The sequence below is a fragment of the Corvus brachyrhynchos genome, unplaced genomic scaffold (assembly GCF_000691975.1).
Source record: "Corvus brachyrhynchos isolate BGI_N302 unplaced genomic scaffold, ASM69197v1 scaffold28, whole genome shotgun sequence".
Classification (NCBI taxonomy): Eukaryota; Metazoa; Chordata; class Aves; order Passeriformes; family Corvidae; genus Corvus; species Corvus brachyrhynchos.
Window position 1 is genome coordinate 5,471,175 of NW_008246058.1, and position 15,194 is coordinate 5,486,368.

At 39.3% G+C, this 15,194-nt stretch overlaps 1 protein-coding gene across 1 annotated transcript; it reads right to left on the reverse strand.

Moving 5' to 3' along the window:
* Nucleotides 1–4,562: 4,562 nt before the first annotated feature.
* Nucleotides 4,563–15,124, reverse strand: MAL2 (mal, T-cell differentiation protein 2). The gene is made up of 4 exons (XM_017746053.1): nt 14,975–15,124; nt 13,028–13,198; nt 8,856–9,014; nt 4,563–6,469 (listed from the first exon to the last, which is right to left on the reverse strand). Exons 1-4 carry the CDS (start codon nt 15,122–15,124, stop codon nt 6,389–6,391), a joined length of 561 nt encoding a protein of 186 aa, XP_017601542.1. The 3' UTR covers nt 4,563–6,388.
* Nucleotides 15,125–15,194: the final 70 nt, after the last annotated feature.

The following is a 15,194-nucleotide window of genomic DNA, read 5'->3' on the forward strand; positions in this document are numbered from 1 at the left end:
AGCTAAGACGAAGACTTGTTGTCTGAAAATTTCATTATTGGACATATTTAATTTTTATTTTAGGTCAGTGGATGGATCTTGGACGTGGCCCCAGAACAGCTGTCACTGCTGCAGCTAGGTCAGGTGAATCTCAGAACTCAGATTATTCCATACAAGTCCTCATCCTTTCTGTCATGCAGCTCATTCTGGGTCCATGGAAAGGAACAGAGGTAGAGGAAAACTATTCCTGCCCTTCTCTCAACTCTTAGAACTGGTAACAAGTTGGAAAAGGGACCTGCAAACCATTCTCTTTCTCCTCTGCTCCTGAATTTTGGGTTAAAGTATCTGGCGATGATTCACCTTGCCTCTTATTCCAACAGCACAAAGCTCTAAGCTGGCCCTACAGGTTCCCCAGGGCTTTAGATCCCAGGCCAAGGTATTTACAGTTTGAAAAACAGGTATATTAAGGAGCTAAGGGCTGGATTCAATGCCAGGTTTTATACAGGAAGCAATCATAGCCAAGTACTGAGGTCTTATGCTCCTTTTCTACCCGGTAAGCCTCCAACCCTATTTCCGTAACTTTTATTTTATCTTGGTGGAACCACCTCAAGACCATCTATGCCCATGAGTGCTACTGAAGAGTGAATCATATTCCAATACACCACATAGTTTTTTGAGTTGTTCAGCCTGTGTAGATCATGCTACAGCTCTCTTTTTGCTTTCCAAATATGAGAAAGAGGCAGGGAAAAGGGAAGATGCTGTTTTAGGTCTTACATACAGATGCAACCTAGCTGGGGTGTTCACCTGGACCCAGGAGTCTGGAAATACTTCCAGGCCATGCAGTTTGTGAGGAGTAAGACCTATGATATCATTAATTACATTATTAAGTTATGCTACAGTATGTTTTCCACTTGAAAAATAATAATGAAGAAAAATGGCTGTGATACTTGTGTGGGACAAATCTTCCACACTTCCATTTCATATGGAAATAAAACACTTTTTGCCTCATTAGTTTGTTTGGTGAAGCTTATTGAACCCAAACCACCTGTAACAAAGTGATGTTAAAAGCCAGTTGTTGGTGGGCACTGCAAGCAGAACTGCTCAAGCAGGCAATCAGATCACTGGGAAATCCCATCACCTTTGTACAAGGCAACACAACTGTGGGAGGTCCCAGTCTGCAGCAGGAGTGCAGAACCTTTAAGGTCCCTTCCAAACCCAAACTACTCAATGATGCTTTTCTCAGGTCTGTTCTGATCTGCTGTTTCTTGTGTCACAGCACTGGTCCAATGACAGAGACCACACCTTGCTGAGATGGCCAGGAAAAGGTGTTTGGATGAGATTAAAATCTGCAGTCATTCTTTTAAGATTGCTAATAATGCTGCAACCATAATCAAACCCTGTATGGATCCACAGGGTTCAGTCCTTGCTTAAGAGCCTCTCTGTAGCCAGGCACAGTAACTCTGGACATAAGCGCATGAAGATATTGTCCACAATCTCCAGAATCTTTACCGACATTTGCAATTATCCCATGGCAAGAAAGATGTTAAAACCACACCTAGACATAACCTAGTTTGATCATTGTGTTCCCCTGAAAGGTAGTCTGACAGGTTAGTTGCCAATACTTAGCTCAGGTTTCTGAACTGAAAGGTGCTGTGTCCTGGCAGGCTCAAGGCAAGTAGCATTCTGCTAGCACCAGGGATTTAGGGCTCAAGCATGTTGTGTAGCAGGGAGCATCTGAAACCTACAGATTCCTCAGCACCTTTATCCTCTCTTAAGATGCAGAAGGTAGATCAACACCTCAAACAGAACTCCATGTAGTCTATTTTACAATTGGATAACCAAAATTTGTTCGAACACCCAGACACTATGATGTTTGATCTAGGAATGCCAATTTGGCACATTAGACCTGCCTTTGACTCATAATCCTCCACAGTCATTCTACATTTTAACCCCATGTAACTAATTGCCAGAGTAATACCACCATGACAGAGACAGGACTGAGGTCAGGTCACATACAACCCACACTACAGTGCTTCCTTCCAGCCCACAGTGGGCAGCAGTAGAGGCTGCTGGGCAAGGCACCAAGAAACTCTCACTTGACAAGCCAGGTTTCCTCTTCCTGCTCCACTCAGACCTTCTGTGAGAGGCCTCTGGCAACCAAGTTGTCTTTCAGTGTCTCTGTGTCCAAGTTTTCCACCTGTGAAATGGGAATAGCACTTACCTTCTTTACAGGAGCACCTTGAGGATAAATACAGTAATTTCTGAGCTGGTCAGGTTATAAGGGTGTTTAGATAAACACCATAACTGAGCAAAAGAAAGTGGGAGAAAAGAGAACAGTCATGCTGAATTCAGCCTCTTAAAAAAAAAATTAAATTTTCCATTGCTGTTTACTAATTTTAGTACGTAAGATTTGCTTTTTCTTCTGGTTTTTTTCTTTCTGGTTTTCTCTGTGTCTCAACAAAGACTACTGTGTCATGACCAATTGTACAAATACAACTAAGAAAGAAAGACAACATGCTCTCACTTTCAAGTTGTTCTTTTTGTAAGATTGACAAGAGCAATGTTCTATTTGCATCTCAGTCTGAGAACTGATGGTTCACTGTTATCTTTAGACAAAAACCTGGGAAGCCTTTCTGTACAACTTGGGCAGCCTGGAAGAGGAGCATGAAATGATCAGGACACTTTTGTTCAGAGACCAATTTCACAGTGTCTAGATAAAAATGGAACAAACAAATTTTAAGAGTTTTAAGCTCTCTTAACATATTTTGAAATGCATATGGAGAAATCATGAATGTCAAAATCCTTTAAAGTTATAAAGCAAATGCAAAACTACAATTAGAGGAAGCGCAATGGGAGTCAGCATTATCAGCTGGTTTTGGAAGTGAAAGAGAAGACACAGATCTAGTGATTATCCAGTGGTTTTTCTTTTATTTTTATGAAGGGCACAGGTTTGTGTAGTCACTGGTTCTGCCTCTCTCTTTTAAGAGCTGTGGTTTACACCTCTGTTTTAAGGCAGCATTTTACAGCAGTACAACGTTACTCATGTCAGGGGTTATAAACCAATGTACACAGCCAGAGAAATGATGAGAGTCTGAACAGACTGATCCTGTGCAGATCAATAATCCTACAGGACCTGTGTAATTTTGGATTATTTCCAGACCTTCAGCAAGGCAGAAGCAGAGTCAGAACTTCTGGGAAGCATGTGCTGTGCATATTTTCTGCCAAAATTTTAACAAAATTTTAGCTTTCTAACATGTGCTCTTTCATTTCTCTTTAGAAAGAGAATAACTGCAATAACCATTTCTTATCTCTGCACCCTTTGAAGGAAAGTCTCCTTTGAGGCTCCTTCTTATTTACCAGCAGCTACCAAACAGTGCTATCCAAAACACCATGAAATACATTCTAAGAGTAGGGATACCTGCATGGTACCTTAGATACTGCTGCACTGCAGCTTCACATCAAATAGAGATGTTTGATGAAAACACTAGCATCTGTCATCCTGGTCCTTTCACCTTAAATTAATTGAGATAAATTATTTCCCTGGGTCCTCCCTATGCCTTCCATTCTTTGGAGAGGTCTAAGCTTGTGTCCTTCAAGGTCATAGGCTTGGAGGAATTTTCTTACAAGGAAGAAAGATTATTTAGAACCAGCTTGCACATTTTCCCTGGAGTATCTATCACAAGGATTACATATTATTACCATATCAGTATTTGCATATATACAGCATGCACATACCATTTCTAAGTCACACCTACCTTTTTGGCTCCCAGTATAATGTAATACAAAATTAACTACTGACTTCTTTCCTTGTTTTTTGAAAGAGCATAACTGCATGTTCCGGTTTGACTGTCCATAGATCTTCCTCAAAGTACAGCAAAACTCAGTCCATACTAACATAAAAATTCTATTCTTTCACTCCATTTTTGCTGTGAAAATTGTTCTTCATTACTGTAGTTTTTACCTTTATCTCTTCTCTGTCCTTTGTTTGTCTTTGATACTTAAGAGGGAAAGTTCAGACTTTCCTCACTCTGCAAACAGTTTCCATGCTATGCTAACCACACTCTGCTATCTGGACTTCCACTAGTAGATTAAGAACCTTGAATAGCACTCACCAATCATGAGTCTTACACCTCAGGTTTGAACTTGGGTGGTTAGATACAAATGCCAACTAAGCCTGGACAGCTCTTTAATTGACTCCATATGTGGGATTCATACATACAAAAGGCAAAACATTAAGATCTGCCCTCCATGATCACAGCTGGCTGCAGAGACTGCAGCTGTGGCATGCACAGTCTGTGGTGTGCAGGACACAGACAGGTTGCAGGATACAGGAGAAACCAAACCAAAGATCAGCATCTGTTTGAAATGTTGTAACTGACTTTACTCTTCTTACCAATATTCATGCAGTGTCACATGGCAAGCTAGCTGTGAAACTAGTAAAATATATGTGAAACTAGCCCCAATGCAACCGTGCCTTCTCATGAAATCTTAGCCTCAATTTTGTATGTCTAGCATCAGGCGAGTCAGAGTTGCAAGGTAGTTTTTTTGATAATTTCCAAAGACAAAATTAGTAACCAGACTACTGCCATAAATATATTAAGTAACTTTAATGCTGCTTAGCGTAAGTCTTTGTTATATACTTTCATCCATATACTCCAGTGTAAATGTATTTTATACAATACAAAGTATTTTTAAAAGTATATGGCTCTAGATAAAACGTTCACAAAAAGTTTCAATGCAATTAGAGAATTAGGGGGGACAAAAATCAGCCAGAGTACAAAAGCTTTGCAAGATTTGAAAAAACTTTCAGGAAACAGATATATGACAACATCCCATTGTAGTAATTCAGGACAACTGAGTGGTTCCATAGTCAGAAGGGTGCTGCTCACTGCTGTGTAACTCACAAGAATCTGCCCTGGGTCAGCAGGGCACTGCTGAGGGTGGGTGCCCCTCAGAGATCCTTGTACCTGACAAGTTTGATAAAGTAACCTCCATGGCAGACACCCTTGTTGGCTCAAGGAGAAGAGTGGCTTGGGAATGAAGGAAATCCTGTCTTCCCTTACACAACCACTGCTGGTCTCTGCAGAATAATCAGGTACACTGGCAAGATGTAGTGAACAAGTTGTTTTACAAATGACAGGGAGCTTTTATTGTCCCAGCTTATCTTTTTGGCACTATTCACAAAAACAAAAATTATTTACTAGTAAAATAACAAAAAGCTTCACCATGTGCAAAATGACATGAGTGTCAGGGAGCTATCATTTAGTTTTGCTAAATCAATTTTCTATATATAATATCACATGTCATCATACACCAGGATATTCAAGAAAGACTCAATTAAACATCATTCATGCGAAAAGCAAACTCCATAGTGGGCGGACTGCTTTGCATTCCACTGATTTCAGTAAGAGGTTGCACAGGCATCTGTCCAAATAAAAACACCTTTACAACACTGCAGGTTTAGAATGCATCAAATAACACAGTACAAGAATTGAGGTCAGACATTATTCACTATTTGGTAACATTCCATTCAAATTATATTGACTCACATAATACCTAACAAATGCAGCACTTGAAGTAGCAAGAACAAAGCTGTAGTCCAACTAAGTTAAACAGTGCAAAAATTCCTGTTAAACAAAAACATACCATGTATATACACACACAACACAAATGCACTGTTTTGTTTTGTAGTATAAATAGATCTGATTAAGCTAAATTCCTAAAACTAACAAACTACTGATTGACAGTCCCAGTTTTCATCTAGTATGGAACACAGTAAGCTTTAAGGATCAGGTGACCCTAGCTAGACATAGCTATAAGAGAGTATAAAAAGATTTCACTGGATGGTTTTTTAAAATACTTTCTCTGTACATCAAAGTTAATAACATATATATATATATACTAAGTTGGAATTTCAAAGTCAGCTTGGGTTCTGATCATGCAAAGGGCAGCACACAGAACACCCATGACTCTACCAGGAGCCTCAAGGCTCTACCTGTGTGGAGTGCACTGTAATGCTGCAAAGCATTTAATCCCAAGATTTAACAAGGGGGGAGATTTTTAGCTGCCTGTGCAGTTAACATCTTGGCTTAGTTTCCATTTTCTTCCTCTTCTGGTGTAGCACTGGAATTCTGTTGTCTGTAATGACATACCTCTTTTAGTTTATTCCTAAACTCTCTAATACCCTACAATAAGTACACTTACAATGTGTACACAGTGAAAGTAAATATTAGAAATGGAAGAGATGGAAACCTGTTTTCTGTTGAGGAAATCCTGATTAGGGGTTACTTGCATTTAGAACAAATTTTAAAAAGGAAAAAAAGAAGTCTTTTTGGAATTAAATTACAGTAAAACAGACAAGTAGCACTTAATTTGATCTGAAGTGGAACACGTGGGTATTAACCTCTCTTCAACTGTTATTTAGCCTCCATCTCCTTAATGCCAGGGCTGTGCTGCAACCATAACAAACAGCTGTTGCAAAGGCAAAAATCTAGAGGAGGAGCAGAGAAAAAAAAAAAAGAAGAAAAAAGTGAATCACACATATTGTTCTACAATATTTTTCTATTCTAAATGAATATAGGAAGACAAGTGATTCAAAAGGTACTTCCCCCAACCAAAATGCTTAATAAGGTAAAGTTAGGTTTGGGATCCTCTGAAGTTTTCTCAGGAAGTTCTCTGTTATAACCCCATTTTATTAATACCTCATGTTACTACTTTTCACTTGCTTACTTCAGCAGACATTTAGAAATAGAATATGAAATAGAATTTCTGTGTAAGTTACAGTACAAAGTAAACAGGTGTATGTACACTGTGTATTTCAGTTCTCTTATCTAGACTGATCAAACATCAATCTCAGATGTTTCCACCTGAGTGCCTTTACCGCAGCAAACATCAAAGAAGACATCCCTCTAAACAGCAGAACTCTTTTACTTGCAGGAATACAGAAACAACTCCACAGCTGGCCTCCTTGACCAGATATCCAGCCTTTAAAACAACTTCCCAAGGAATGCCAGGGAAGTTGCTCTTGCTCAAGAACTGAATTGGATGGATTTGAATCGTGCCACAATGAAAGCGAGTATGTAATGTACACTGGACAGAAGAAATGAGAAACTGAATTTCTGAAAAAACATTTCTCAGATTGTCCAGTGCTAACAATGAATTCTGTCTCTCCTAATATACTAATTCAATCATCCTTTGCTTTACATACAAGTGTTAATTTGACTAATTAAAGTTTTGAATGCTACATAGAACCATCATCTGTAAAAAATGAACATACATGTATTTCTAATCATGGTATATAAAAGTCATTCTAAAAGACAGAATGTTAGCAACCTTTCTTCTTTTTGTCATGTAGCTCACAGGACTGTTGAAATGAAGTACTTAAAAGATTTAAAAAAAAAATTTCTGTATGTTTTGACTTCCTAAATATACACTTTTGCAAAAAAACCTGAAAAGACGCTAGAGACTACATTTATCTTATTCACTGTTTTCCAGCGTCTCTTAATTAAGATACTGAGGCAAGTTACAAAAGAGTCTTCTCCTCCCCCATCTTGACAGGGATTTGAGGGGCTTGAAGAACTGAATTCTCCCTTAAAAAAAATAGTATCTAAGCAGAGAATGGTTTCTTGGAGTGCCCAGTATTCTGTTGTCAGACAAAATGACTCAAGTGACCATATATTCAGTGGGATCTGAACACACTAAAGGTACACTTAAGGGTAGAATTTGAGATATTTGCTTTGGATAAAGAACCTCCTTTAGTTCAGGCACAGCTGGGACACCACCTCTGTCCTTGTGCCACATGGCCACCCAGGGAATTAGATGCGCTTGAGTGTGTTACTGGCAGGTGGGTGACGTGAGGAACTCTGGCCTTGGGACACTGACATGCCCACTTCACCTCTTCAGGGACTGGCTTGCCAAAGCAAAAGGCTTCTCCTTTCTATTCTGCTCCTGCAGACAGAATGTGAACCTTACACCTTACAGACATCTGTTTTTATCTTAAGATGAACTGAAGGTGCTTACTGTGCAAAATTTATGGTGCACAGAGTTTTAAGGACAACAGATAACCACAGAGGGTTTAGAAGCTTAATAAATATACACAGTTCCCTGGTAGGCAAGTCTCTGGACGGAACAAAAAATTAAGAGCAGTGGTTTCAGTTCTTTAACTTAAGCCTACCTGCCACACCTCTACTCGGCCCTGAAGAGTCCAGCCAGGGTGAAAACTAAAGCCTGGTATATTTTCTGATTCAGCTATGCACACCCACATCACCAAATACATTGATTCAGTGATGAAGCAACTACAGTGAGAAAAATGCATTCTGAGCTTAGGCTATCAAGGAAAGCACTCTAATAATTGCAATGAGACAGCAGGGTTCTGACAAATGACTTTTATGTCTGATGTAGTAAGTACGCATGTGGAGCTTCACAAAGACCTAGTCCAAATTTTTTTATCTCCATGGCACGTTCAGGACTATCTAAAGGGTATAAAAAAGGCAACTAAAGTTCTGAGCACTGGTGTGAATTTCATACCTCATCCTCTGCTAAAGGCTCAGTTGTTATCTTTTTCTTCTAATAATCAAAACTGCTTTACAAAATACCTTGTCTAAAAATTTTAAGTGTAGTGATCATATATTTAAAATGCTACAGTGAAGAGTAGCAACTCTTTGCTATATTGAAGAGTAGCTATCACATTAGCATTAGCTTATACAATATTTTTGCATGTTGCTGTTAGGTACTATTTGCTGCTCTCAAAGGCAATTCTTTCTCTCACAGCTCCACTTTCTATTCCAGTGTGCTGTTAAATTCCCAAGTTGAATGGCGGGCTACAAGTGCTTGCTACAGACTTCTGTTCCCCTGATACAAATATATGAAACACATACCGAGGCTGCTATGCTTATGTTATATTCACGACCACTTAGAATACTCTCTTGTGTGGTGGAGTTGAATTTGCGGGGTAAGTGATGCAGAGATGTAGTTGCTGCTTGCAGAAGAAATGCTCCAAAATAAAAGACAAAAGTAGCCCCATGGAAAATAAAATCCTAAAAAGCAAACAACAGGATCAGTCTGGGCTCCAATACGTATCTAATTCTTCTCATCTCAGTACAAATGAAATCCAACACTGAAACATGAAACAAGAGCTGATAACACTAACTTTAGATAAGCAGTGTTAAATCCATCTGAGAGCTTAACCTGGACATGTTTTCACAGCTTCTTGCAATTATAAGCAACTCACTAACATTATTAGTGATAAAGGGCAGCTCTCCCTCTCCCCAAACTTTATATTCTTTCAAATTAAGAGGCACATGCTCCTCTTTATGTACACATGCTGACATTTTAGACCACCTTTAAAGTTACTGGAGTTTACAGAAGTCTCCCTTCAGACAGATAAAAAAGAAGACATATACACGCCAACTTTATCACAGTTCAAGCAGTACAATACAATCTTGCAGTCCCGTAAGTCCCTTCTCAGCTGTAAACAAAGCTTCAAATATCTTCCCTCCATGCTTAAATTTTGCTTTTCTAAATGCCCAGAAATACCTCAGCTTTGACACAGCTGAAATGTCCAACTTCCCAATACAATGAGATCCAAGAATTGAGGTATATCCACAACTCTCTCTGACTTGGCTCTACCCAACAGTCAGTAACTTGACAGTTCTTCATGACACTGTGGAATAAAATGTCCAAGGCTTGAGAGGACAGGTTTTAGGATTTACTTCAAATATGCTTCTCTCCTGGCCCTCTCTAGGCAATGCCCTCCTCTATGATGAATGCTAACTGAACAAAAGGTTTAAATTCCTAACTCTCATTTCTGCGTTCCATTACTGACACACATAAAAAAGGTCTGGGGCCTTTGCAGGTCCTATTTCAGAGTCCAGTGTTCCAGCAGAAAGATCTAAGGCATGTTCCAGTACAGTTTTAAAATGTCTAAAGTATTCTCCCAACATCTCCTTCTGTTATTCAGTCTGAAAAGCTGATATTTGCACTGCACTCAATTCTTGATCCATACTTTGTGCCTATACCTGTGAAGGTCTGCAAAAGCCACAGACACAGTTTAAAAAATATATACACAAGTATATGTACGCTTTTTGATGATATCTATGATATGCAGGCTAACTCCAGTACTAATGAATCCTTTATGAACTTTAACTTCACTTGAGTGCAAAGGACTACCAGTATGCCTGGAGTGAGAACCCAGGATACTTTATGTGTGTTCAGCAGACAGCACTTGCCCGCACTAGAAACCACTGTGTGACATCCTTACATACTGCCTGCCTGAGAGCAAAGTGAGAGTGTGCTGCATTTCTCTGGACAGGGAAATGCAGTTTCTTCATAGATGTGAGATTTCCTTTTAATGGAAAGACCTTTCTTTTCAAACTTATTACTTGTTCCATATTTGGTCACAGCTGAAGCTACTTAAATCACACCTCCCTAGTCAGTTTTGGTAAGTTATGATATAAGCTGCTACTGCAGTTCCCCATTCCACTTAGATCAGGACCGACTGCATACAGGAGAGATATTTTTCGGGAAACACTTTTTCATTTCCTTCAGTCTACTGCCAAGCCCTCTAACTTCCTTCTCCTGGCAGTAATTATAGTGAAGCTCTGTAGCATCAGTAAGGTTTCACATTTACGTGGCTATGGTTTCTGTGACCAAAAACCCCAAGATCTTATGAGGGACTATTTTTGGGTTTTACTAATTGTTATCATAGTGCCTAACTCTCCCTTGCCTCCACACTTGTATAATCATTGAAACCTCAACAAAAGTGTATGCAAAACATTATCAGAGCAGCATGATAAGTTAGTTCACATCTAGTTTTGCAAATGAGTGTGTTGTGAGTCAGGCTGTAAAGGGCAGTACAGTCAACCATCAGGTTTAATACACTGATGTACTGAGTGATGGAGCTCCATAAGGTCCATCTTTTCCACTGTGTACCATATCATTTTTTAAATATCTCTATTAGTATTAGCAGATACACTTACAAGTATACTAAAGGTATTACTAAATGCAGGACTGCATTTATAGTAACAAAAATAGTTTTAGTGTTTCCAGTAATTAATTATTTATTTGCAAGAGAAGGTAAAAAAACCCCTACTTGTGAAGTCCTGCTAAAGACTTTACTGCCAACAAGTTACAAAACATTTGGGTACCTGAAAATAGTGGTAAAGTGTCTTCTCTTATTTTTGTTGACAGCTGGAAGGGGCTGGGTTTCAGCTACCAAGTTAGAAATAAAAGGATTCCTTCTGCATTTTTTTAAGATGTTGACTGAGTTATGACAGCTTTTTAGATGAAATTACAGATGCAGTTTTTATACAAGTCATGTACCCATTTCCTGACACAGAAAATTTTCCAGCAATTTATTATATACAAGGGGACAAAATTAACAGTACAACAAATCACTGACAGTATCAAGTAGCCAATGTGTAACACACACACAATTGCTATAAGATGAAATTTGTATAGCATTTTCAATCTATAAAAGGCTTTGTCCTTATCCAACAACTCTTAAATAGATGCATGATTGTAAACTGGCAAACAGTTTCAATGAAACCCAGGACACTATTAATTTACTTTACTTATGCACATGCTCAAGGGCTTTGTTGCATCATAATTTGTGAGGATGTTGCAGCATAAATCCCTGTAAAGGCCTCTGTGATTGTAACTGATTATTAGCTTAATTACTGCCTGTATTGTGCTGGAAAGCTGATGCTGCATGTATGTTTACTCACTATCAAAGTGATAAAGTTTGTTTTTAATAGAATCCAGTCTGTTAGCACTGATGGGCTTTGAAATTATCAGAGCTCCAAACTCATGAAGTTTTATGATTTGCTTTAAGGAACTTTTAAGGGCCTGTCCATGAATTACCTGAACAGATAAATCTCTACAGATGTTTATACTGAAGCATGCAATTCCAGCTATGATCAAGGAAAGTGCCAATAGGAAAACTAAGCTGCACAGGAAGAAGGTGAAGGTGATCAGCAGTTACAGACAGACAGACTTCAGTAGTTTAGAAGTTGCAGTCCTTTTGGAGGAATTTTTTTTTAAATTATGAATTCTGATCAAAGTTTTGCCACCTCTTATTATTCACTTCCAGTAATATAAGAGAGTGTGATATCATCTCATGCTCAACTACTTGAGTGCTAAAAACTCAAAGTAAAAAACAATTCATGACAACAAAGGAGCATGTAAATTACCAGTCAATAACCTGAGGAATCAATGTGGTTGGCAAAAAGTAATACAAACAACTTCCTTTTTTTAACAGGAAGCTACAGCCGTTGAGAACTACTGGCACAAGCAATAACAATCAATTACAGCAAGATTCAGGCTTTGTCTTCAAAATGAAATGCTCAGCAAAGAATAATTAGATCTGTAGTCTCACCAAGCTTCCTCTAAGAAAGATGAAGATGTTATGTCTCCTACTAAGACGTTAAGCTATATCATACTGCAGGTTATTCTGTCTTTCACCACCTAAGGTCTAACAGCCATTCACCATTGCTGCCCTAGCTTTGAGCAATCGACCCAAAAGTCACCAGTAGATTTCTTAGGAACTGGAGGGCTGCTGAAGTCCAGTCTGTGCTATCTCAGACAACCACATCACACAGTATGATCATAAATGCATCCTTTCCTTTACAATATTAGATGTATCTTTCTACATCCCATTATGCACAAGGTGTTACTACCACTTCTCTAATAGCCAGAAAGTATTTTCTGATTTCCAGTTCACAGTAATTTCTGGCCATTTAAACCAATTTGTTGTCACGCCTTGTTTAACTAGTTCTCTTCCTGCTGCTCACGCATTTTATGTGCTCAGGACAAGTGTACTCCTTCAAACAGCTTCAAAAGCTCCTTCAGCCTCCATCATAAAACAGGTCCTGGATTTCCTCTGTCACCTCTGTAACCCTATTCTTTCTTTTTCCAGTTTTGAATTCCTCTGTTTGAAAAGCTTTGTGCTAAAACAGAAGGCCAGGTGTTAAGACTTGGGATCAACACTTCTCATTAAATCATTTTCAGTTTATAAAACAAAGGCAATCCTTAAATAAAGAAAAAATCTTACCGCCTGGTTCCAGTTGACAGCAATTCTATTTGCATAACCAAAGAGGAACACAGAGAGGAACACAATGGAGAGGAACCATGCAGTCACCGCCACAAACATTACCCATCCCTGCAGCAGTGGCAGTGGAACTCGGGTAGAGGCAACCAAAATCCAGACTATTGTTCCGAACAGCTGCAAGGAAAGGAATACAGAGAATAAACTGAGAGATAACTTTTACTCAGTCCTTTCTGCCTAAGAACTGATATCACATGTTACACATAATCAAATGACTCTTAGGAACCAAAAGGAGACACTTCAAAAGTACTCAGAGAGCCCAAGTCCTTCTCTCAGAAATGATAAGCACTAAGTGGCGAAAAGACAAAGCCACTCTGAAATTCCTAAAAGCTCTTAAAATAGTCTTGAAATACAAACCCAGGTGACTTGTGTGCTGCTGCTGAAAATTTTAGCCTTACTCTAATTTTGAGCAAAATACAGGAAATGTGAAAATATGGTTCACACACACATAAATCTTTTTCTATACACACAAGTTAGCACAAAAAGGATGTACTTCAGATTTGGATTCAATCTCCTACTGTTTAGTTTTGTAGTCCTAATCAGATGAGATACAGAAAGGAGACAAAACGACACCCATTTTTCAATGTATTTGTAATACCAAGCTGAAAGAGGACACAAACCAATAAAGTGAGAGAGAAAACTAGAATACAGAATAAGGTGAGTTGTAGACTATGCTGTAAAAACTAGAAAAATGTACAGCTTTCCAGAATCATCATAACTTGGAGAAGAATTCAGCAGTGCCAATTTTCATTTCAGCAGACTGTTCACAGCAAATGAGTGGTAGGGACACTGTGCTAGGGATGGCCTGATGGAGAATTTATGTACTCTAAGACTTCCCTGGTTTAATCAACTCTTGGCCTCAGGAACAGTACTATTTCTTCCTGCAAATCTTGCCTCTTAATAAAAAAGGATAAATGGGGTGAATCACAATTGTCATCTACGTATGTTTGTTTATTACAGAATGATTTAACTTCATAATCCAAGCTGCTGAATAGCGACGACTAAAATCAATTTCCAAAAAAGTTAGTTCTTTCCTGTTTAAATTCTACACATTTACAACCAGGAAGTCAGAGGTTACATTTTCAGATTCAGAGAACTTTCTTTTGTATCAAGGTTGGAGAAGAGATACCTTTCAAAAGATGCCTGCTATAAAATTAGTTGGCTCCTCTCTGGCGTTACACTGTAGCAGCACATATGTAAAGATGCATTGCTAGTCTCAGTTCAAAGCTCCCATGGGTTTATGTATTAGTGTTCAAGTTGTTCTCTAGGGTTCCTTTTTTAGAACCTGTGAAGAACCAAACTTTCTCTAGTTTCACAAGCTGCAGGTGCAAGTCTGTCACTTGGTGACCAGAGAGTGATGGGCAGTGAGGAAGCAAAAGGGATAGCAGAAAGTGTCTGTTAAACAAAAAACAGGGACACATGAAATGTTTTCAGTATTCTGAATGTGCAAACTTGCAGGGTTCCTTAAAAATAAATTTAGAACTGTACTGTAGAGACTGCTAATCTTAGCACCCATTGTTGTGCTACTTCCTTCACATTACACCTGTCTACTTCAGCTTGGCTGTCAGATGTACAATTGGTTGGCCAACCAAATTAACCTTTTGTCCCTACTGACTCTGGGCCTGATTTAGTGCCCAGACTTGTGTTTCGAGTTTCTTTCTCAAGTACAGTTTTACAGCTTGTGGGGTGGGATCCAGCTCACAGGCTGGGACCCAAGCAGTATTCTGCTCTGACCACTAAAAAAAAAAAAAGCCACCAAAATCAGACTAGTTCTACCAAACCTTTTTTGTTGTTGTTTCTTATCTCCCACTAATCAGTGGCACTGCAGAGCTTCATACCCAACCTCAGCTCAAAGGTCCTCAGCCCTGTGTACACCAGTGAGGTCGAACACACATGACATTGAACATACTCGTAGGAGTTTATAGAGGACGCGTAACACGCGCACAGTCGAAACCTGGTGTAACTCTCCGTGGTGCCTTTTTGGGTCGGGGGCAGAGCGTGGCTCAAAGCCCTCGACAACTCAAACAGCCCCGGGAAACCCATCCGCGGTCCCGGCCCGAGGGGAGCGAACCGGGGCGGCCGGAGGGCCGGTCCCGCTGCCGCCCCCGCCGAG

Excerpts from the sequence above, each read along its gene's own strand:
- MAL2 (XM_017746053.1), bottom strand. The coding sequence starts at position 15,124 with ATGGGTTTCCCGGGGCTGTTTGAGTTGTCGAGGGCTTTGAGCCACGCT. Across the intron at positions 13,199-14,974 it reads ACGAGTATGTTCAATGTCAT|CTGTTCGGAACAATAGTCTG; the intron begins GTGTGTTCGACC and ends CTTTCCTTGCAG. Across the intron at positions 6,470-8,855 it reads ACATAAGCATAGCAGCCTCG|ATTTTTGCCTTTGCAACAGC; the intron begins GTATGTGTTTCA and ends CTCCTCCTCTAG.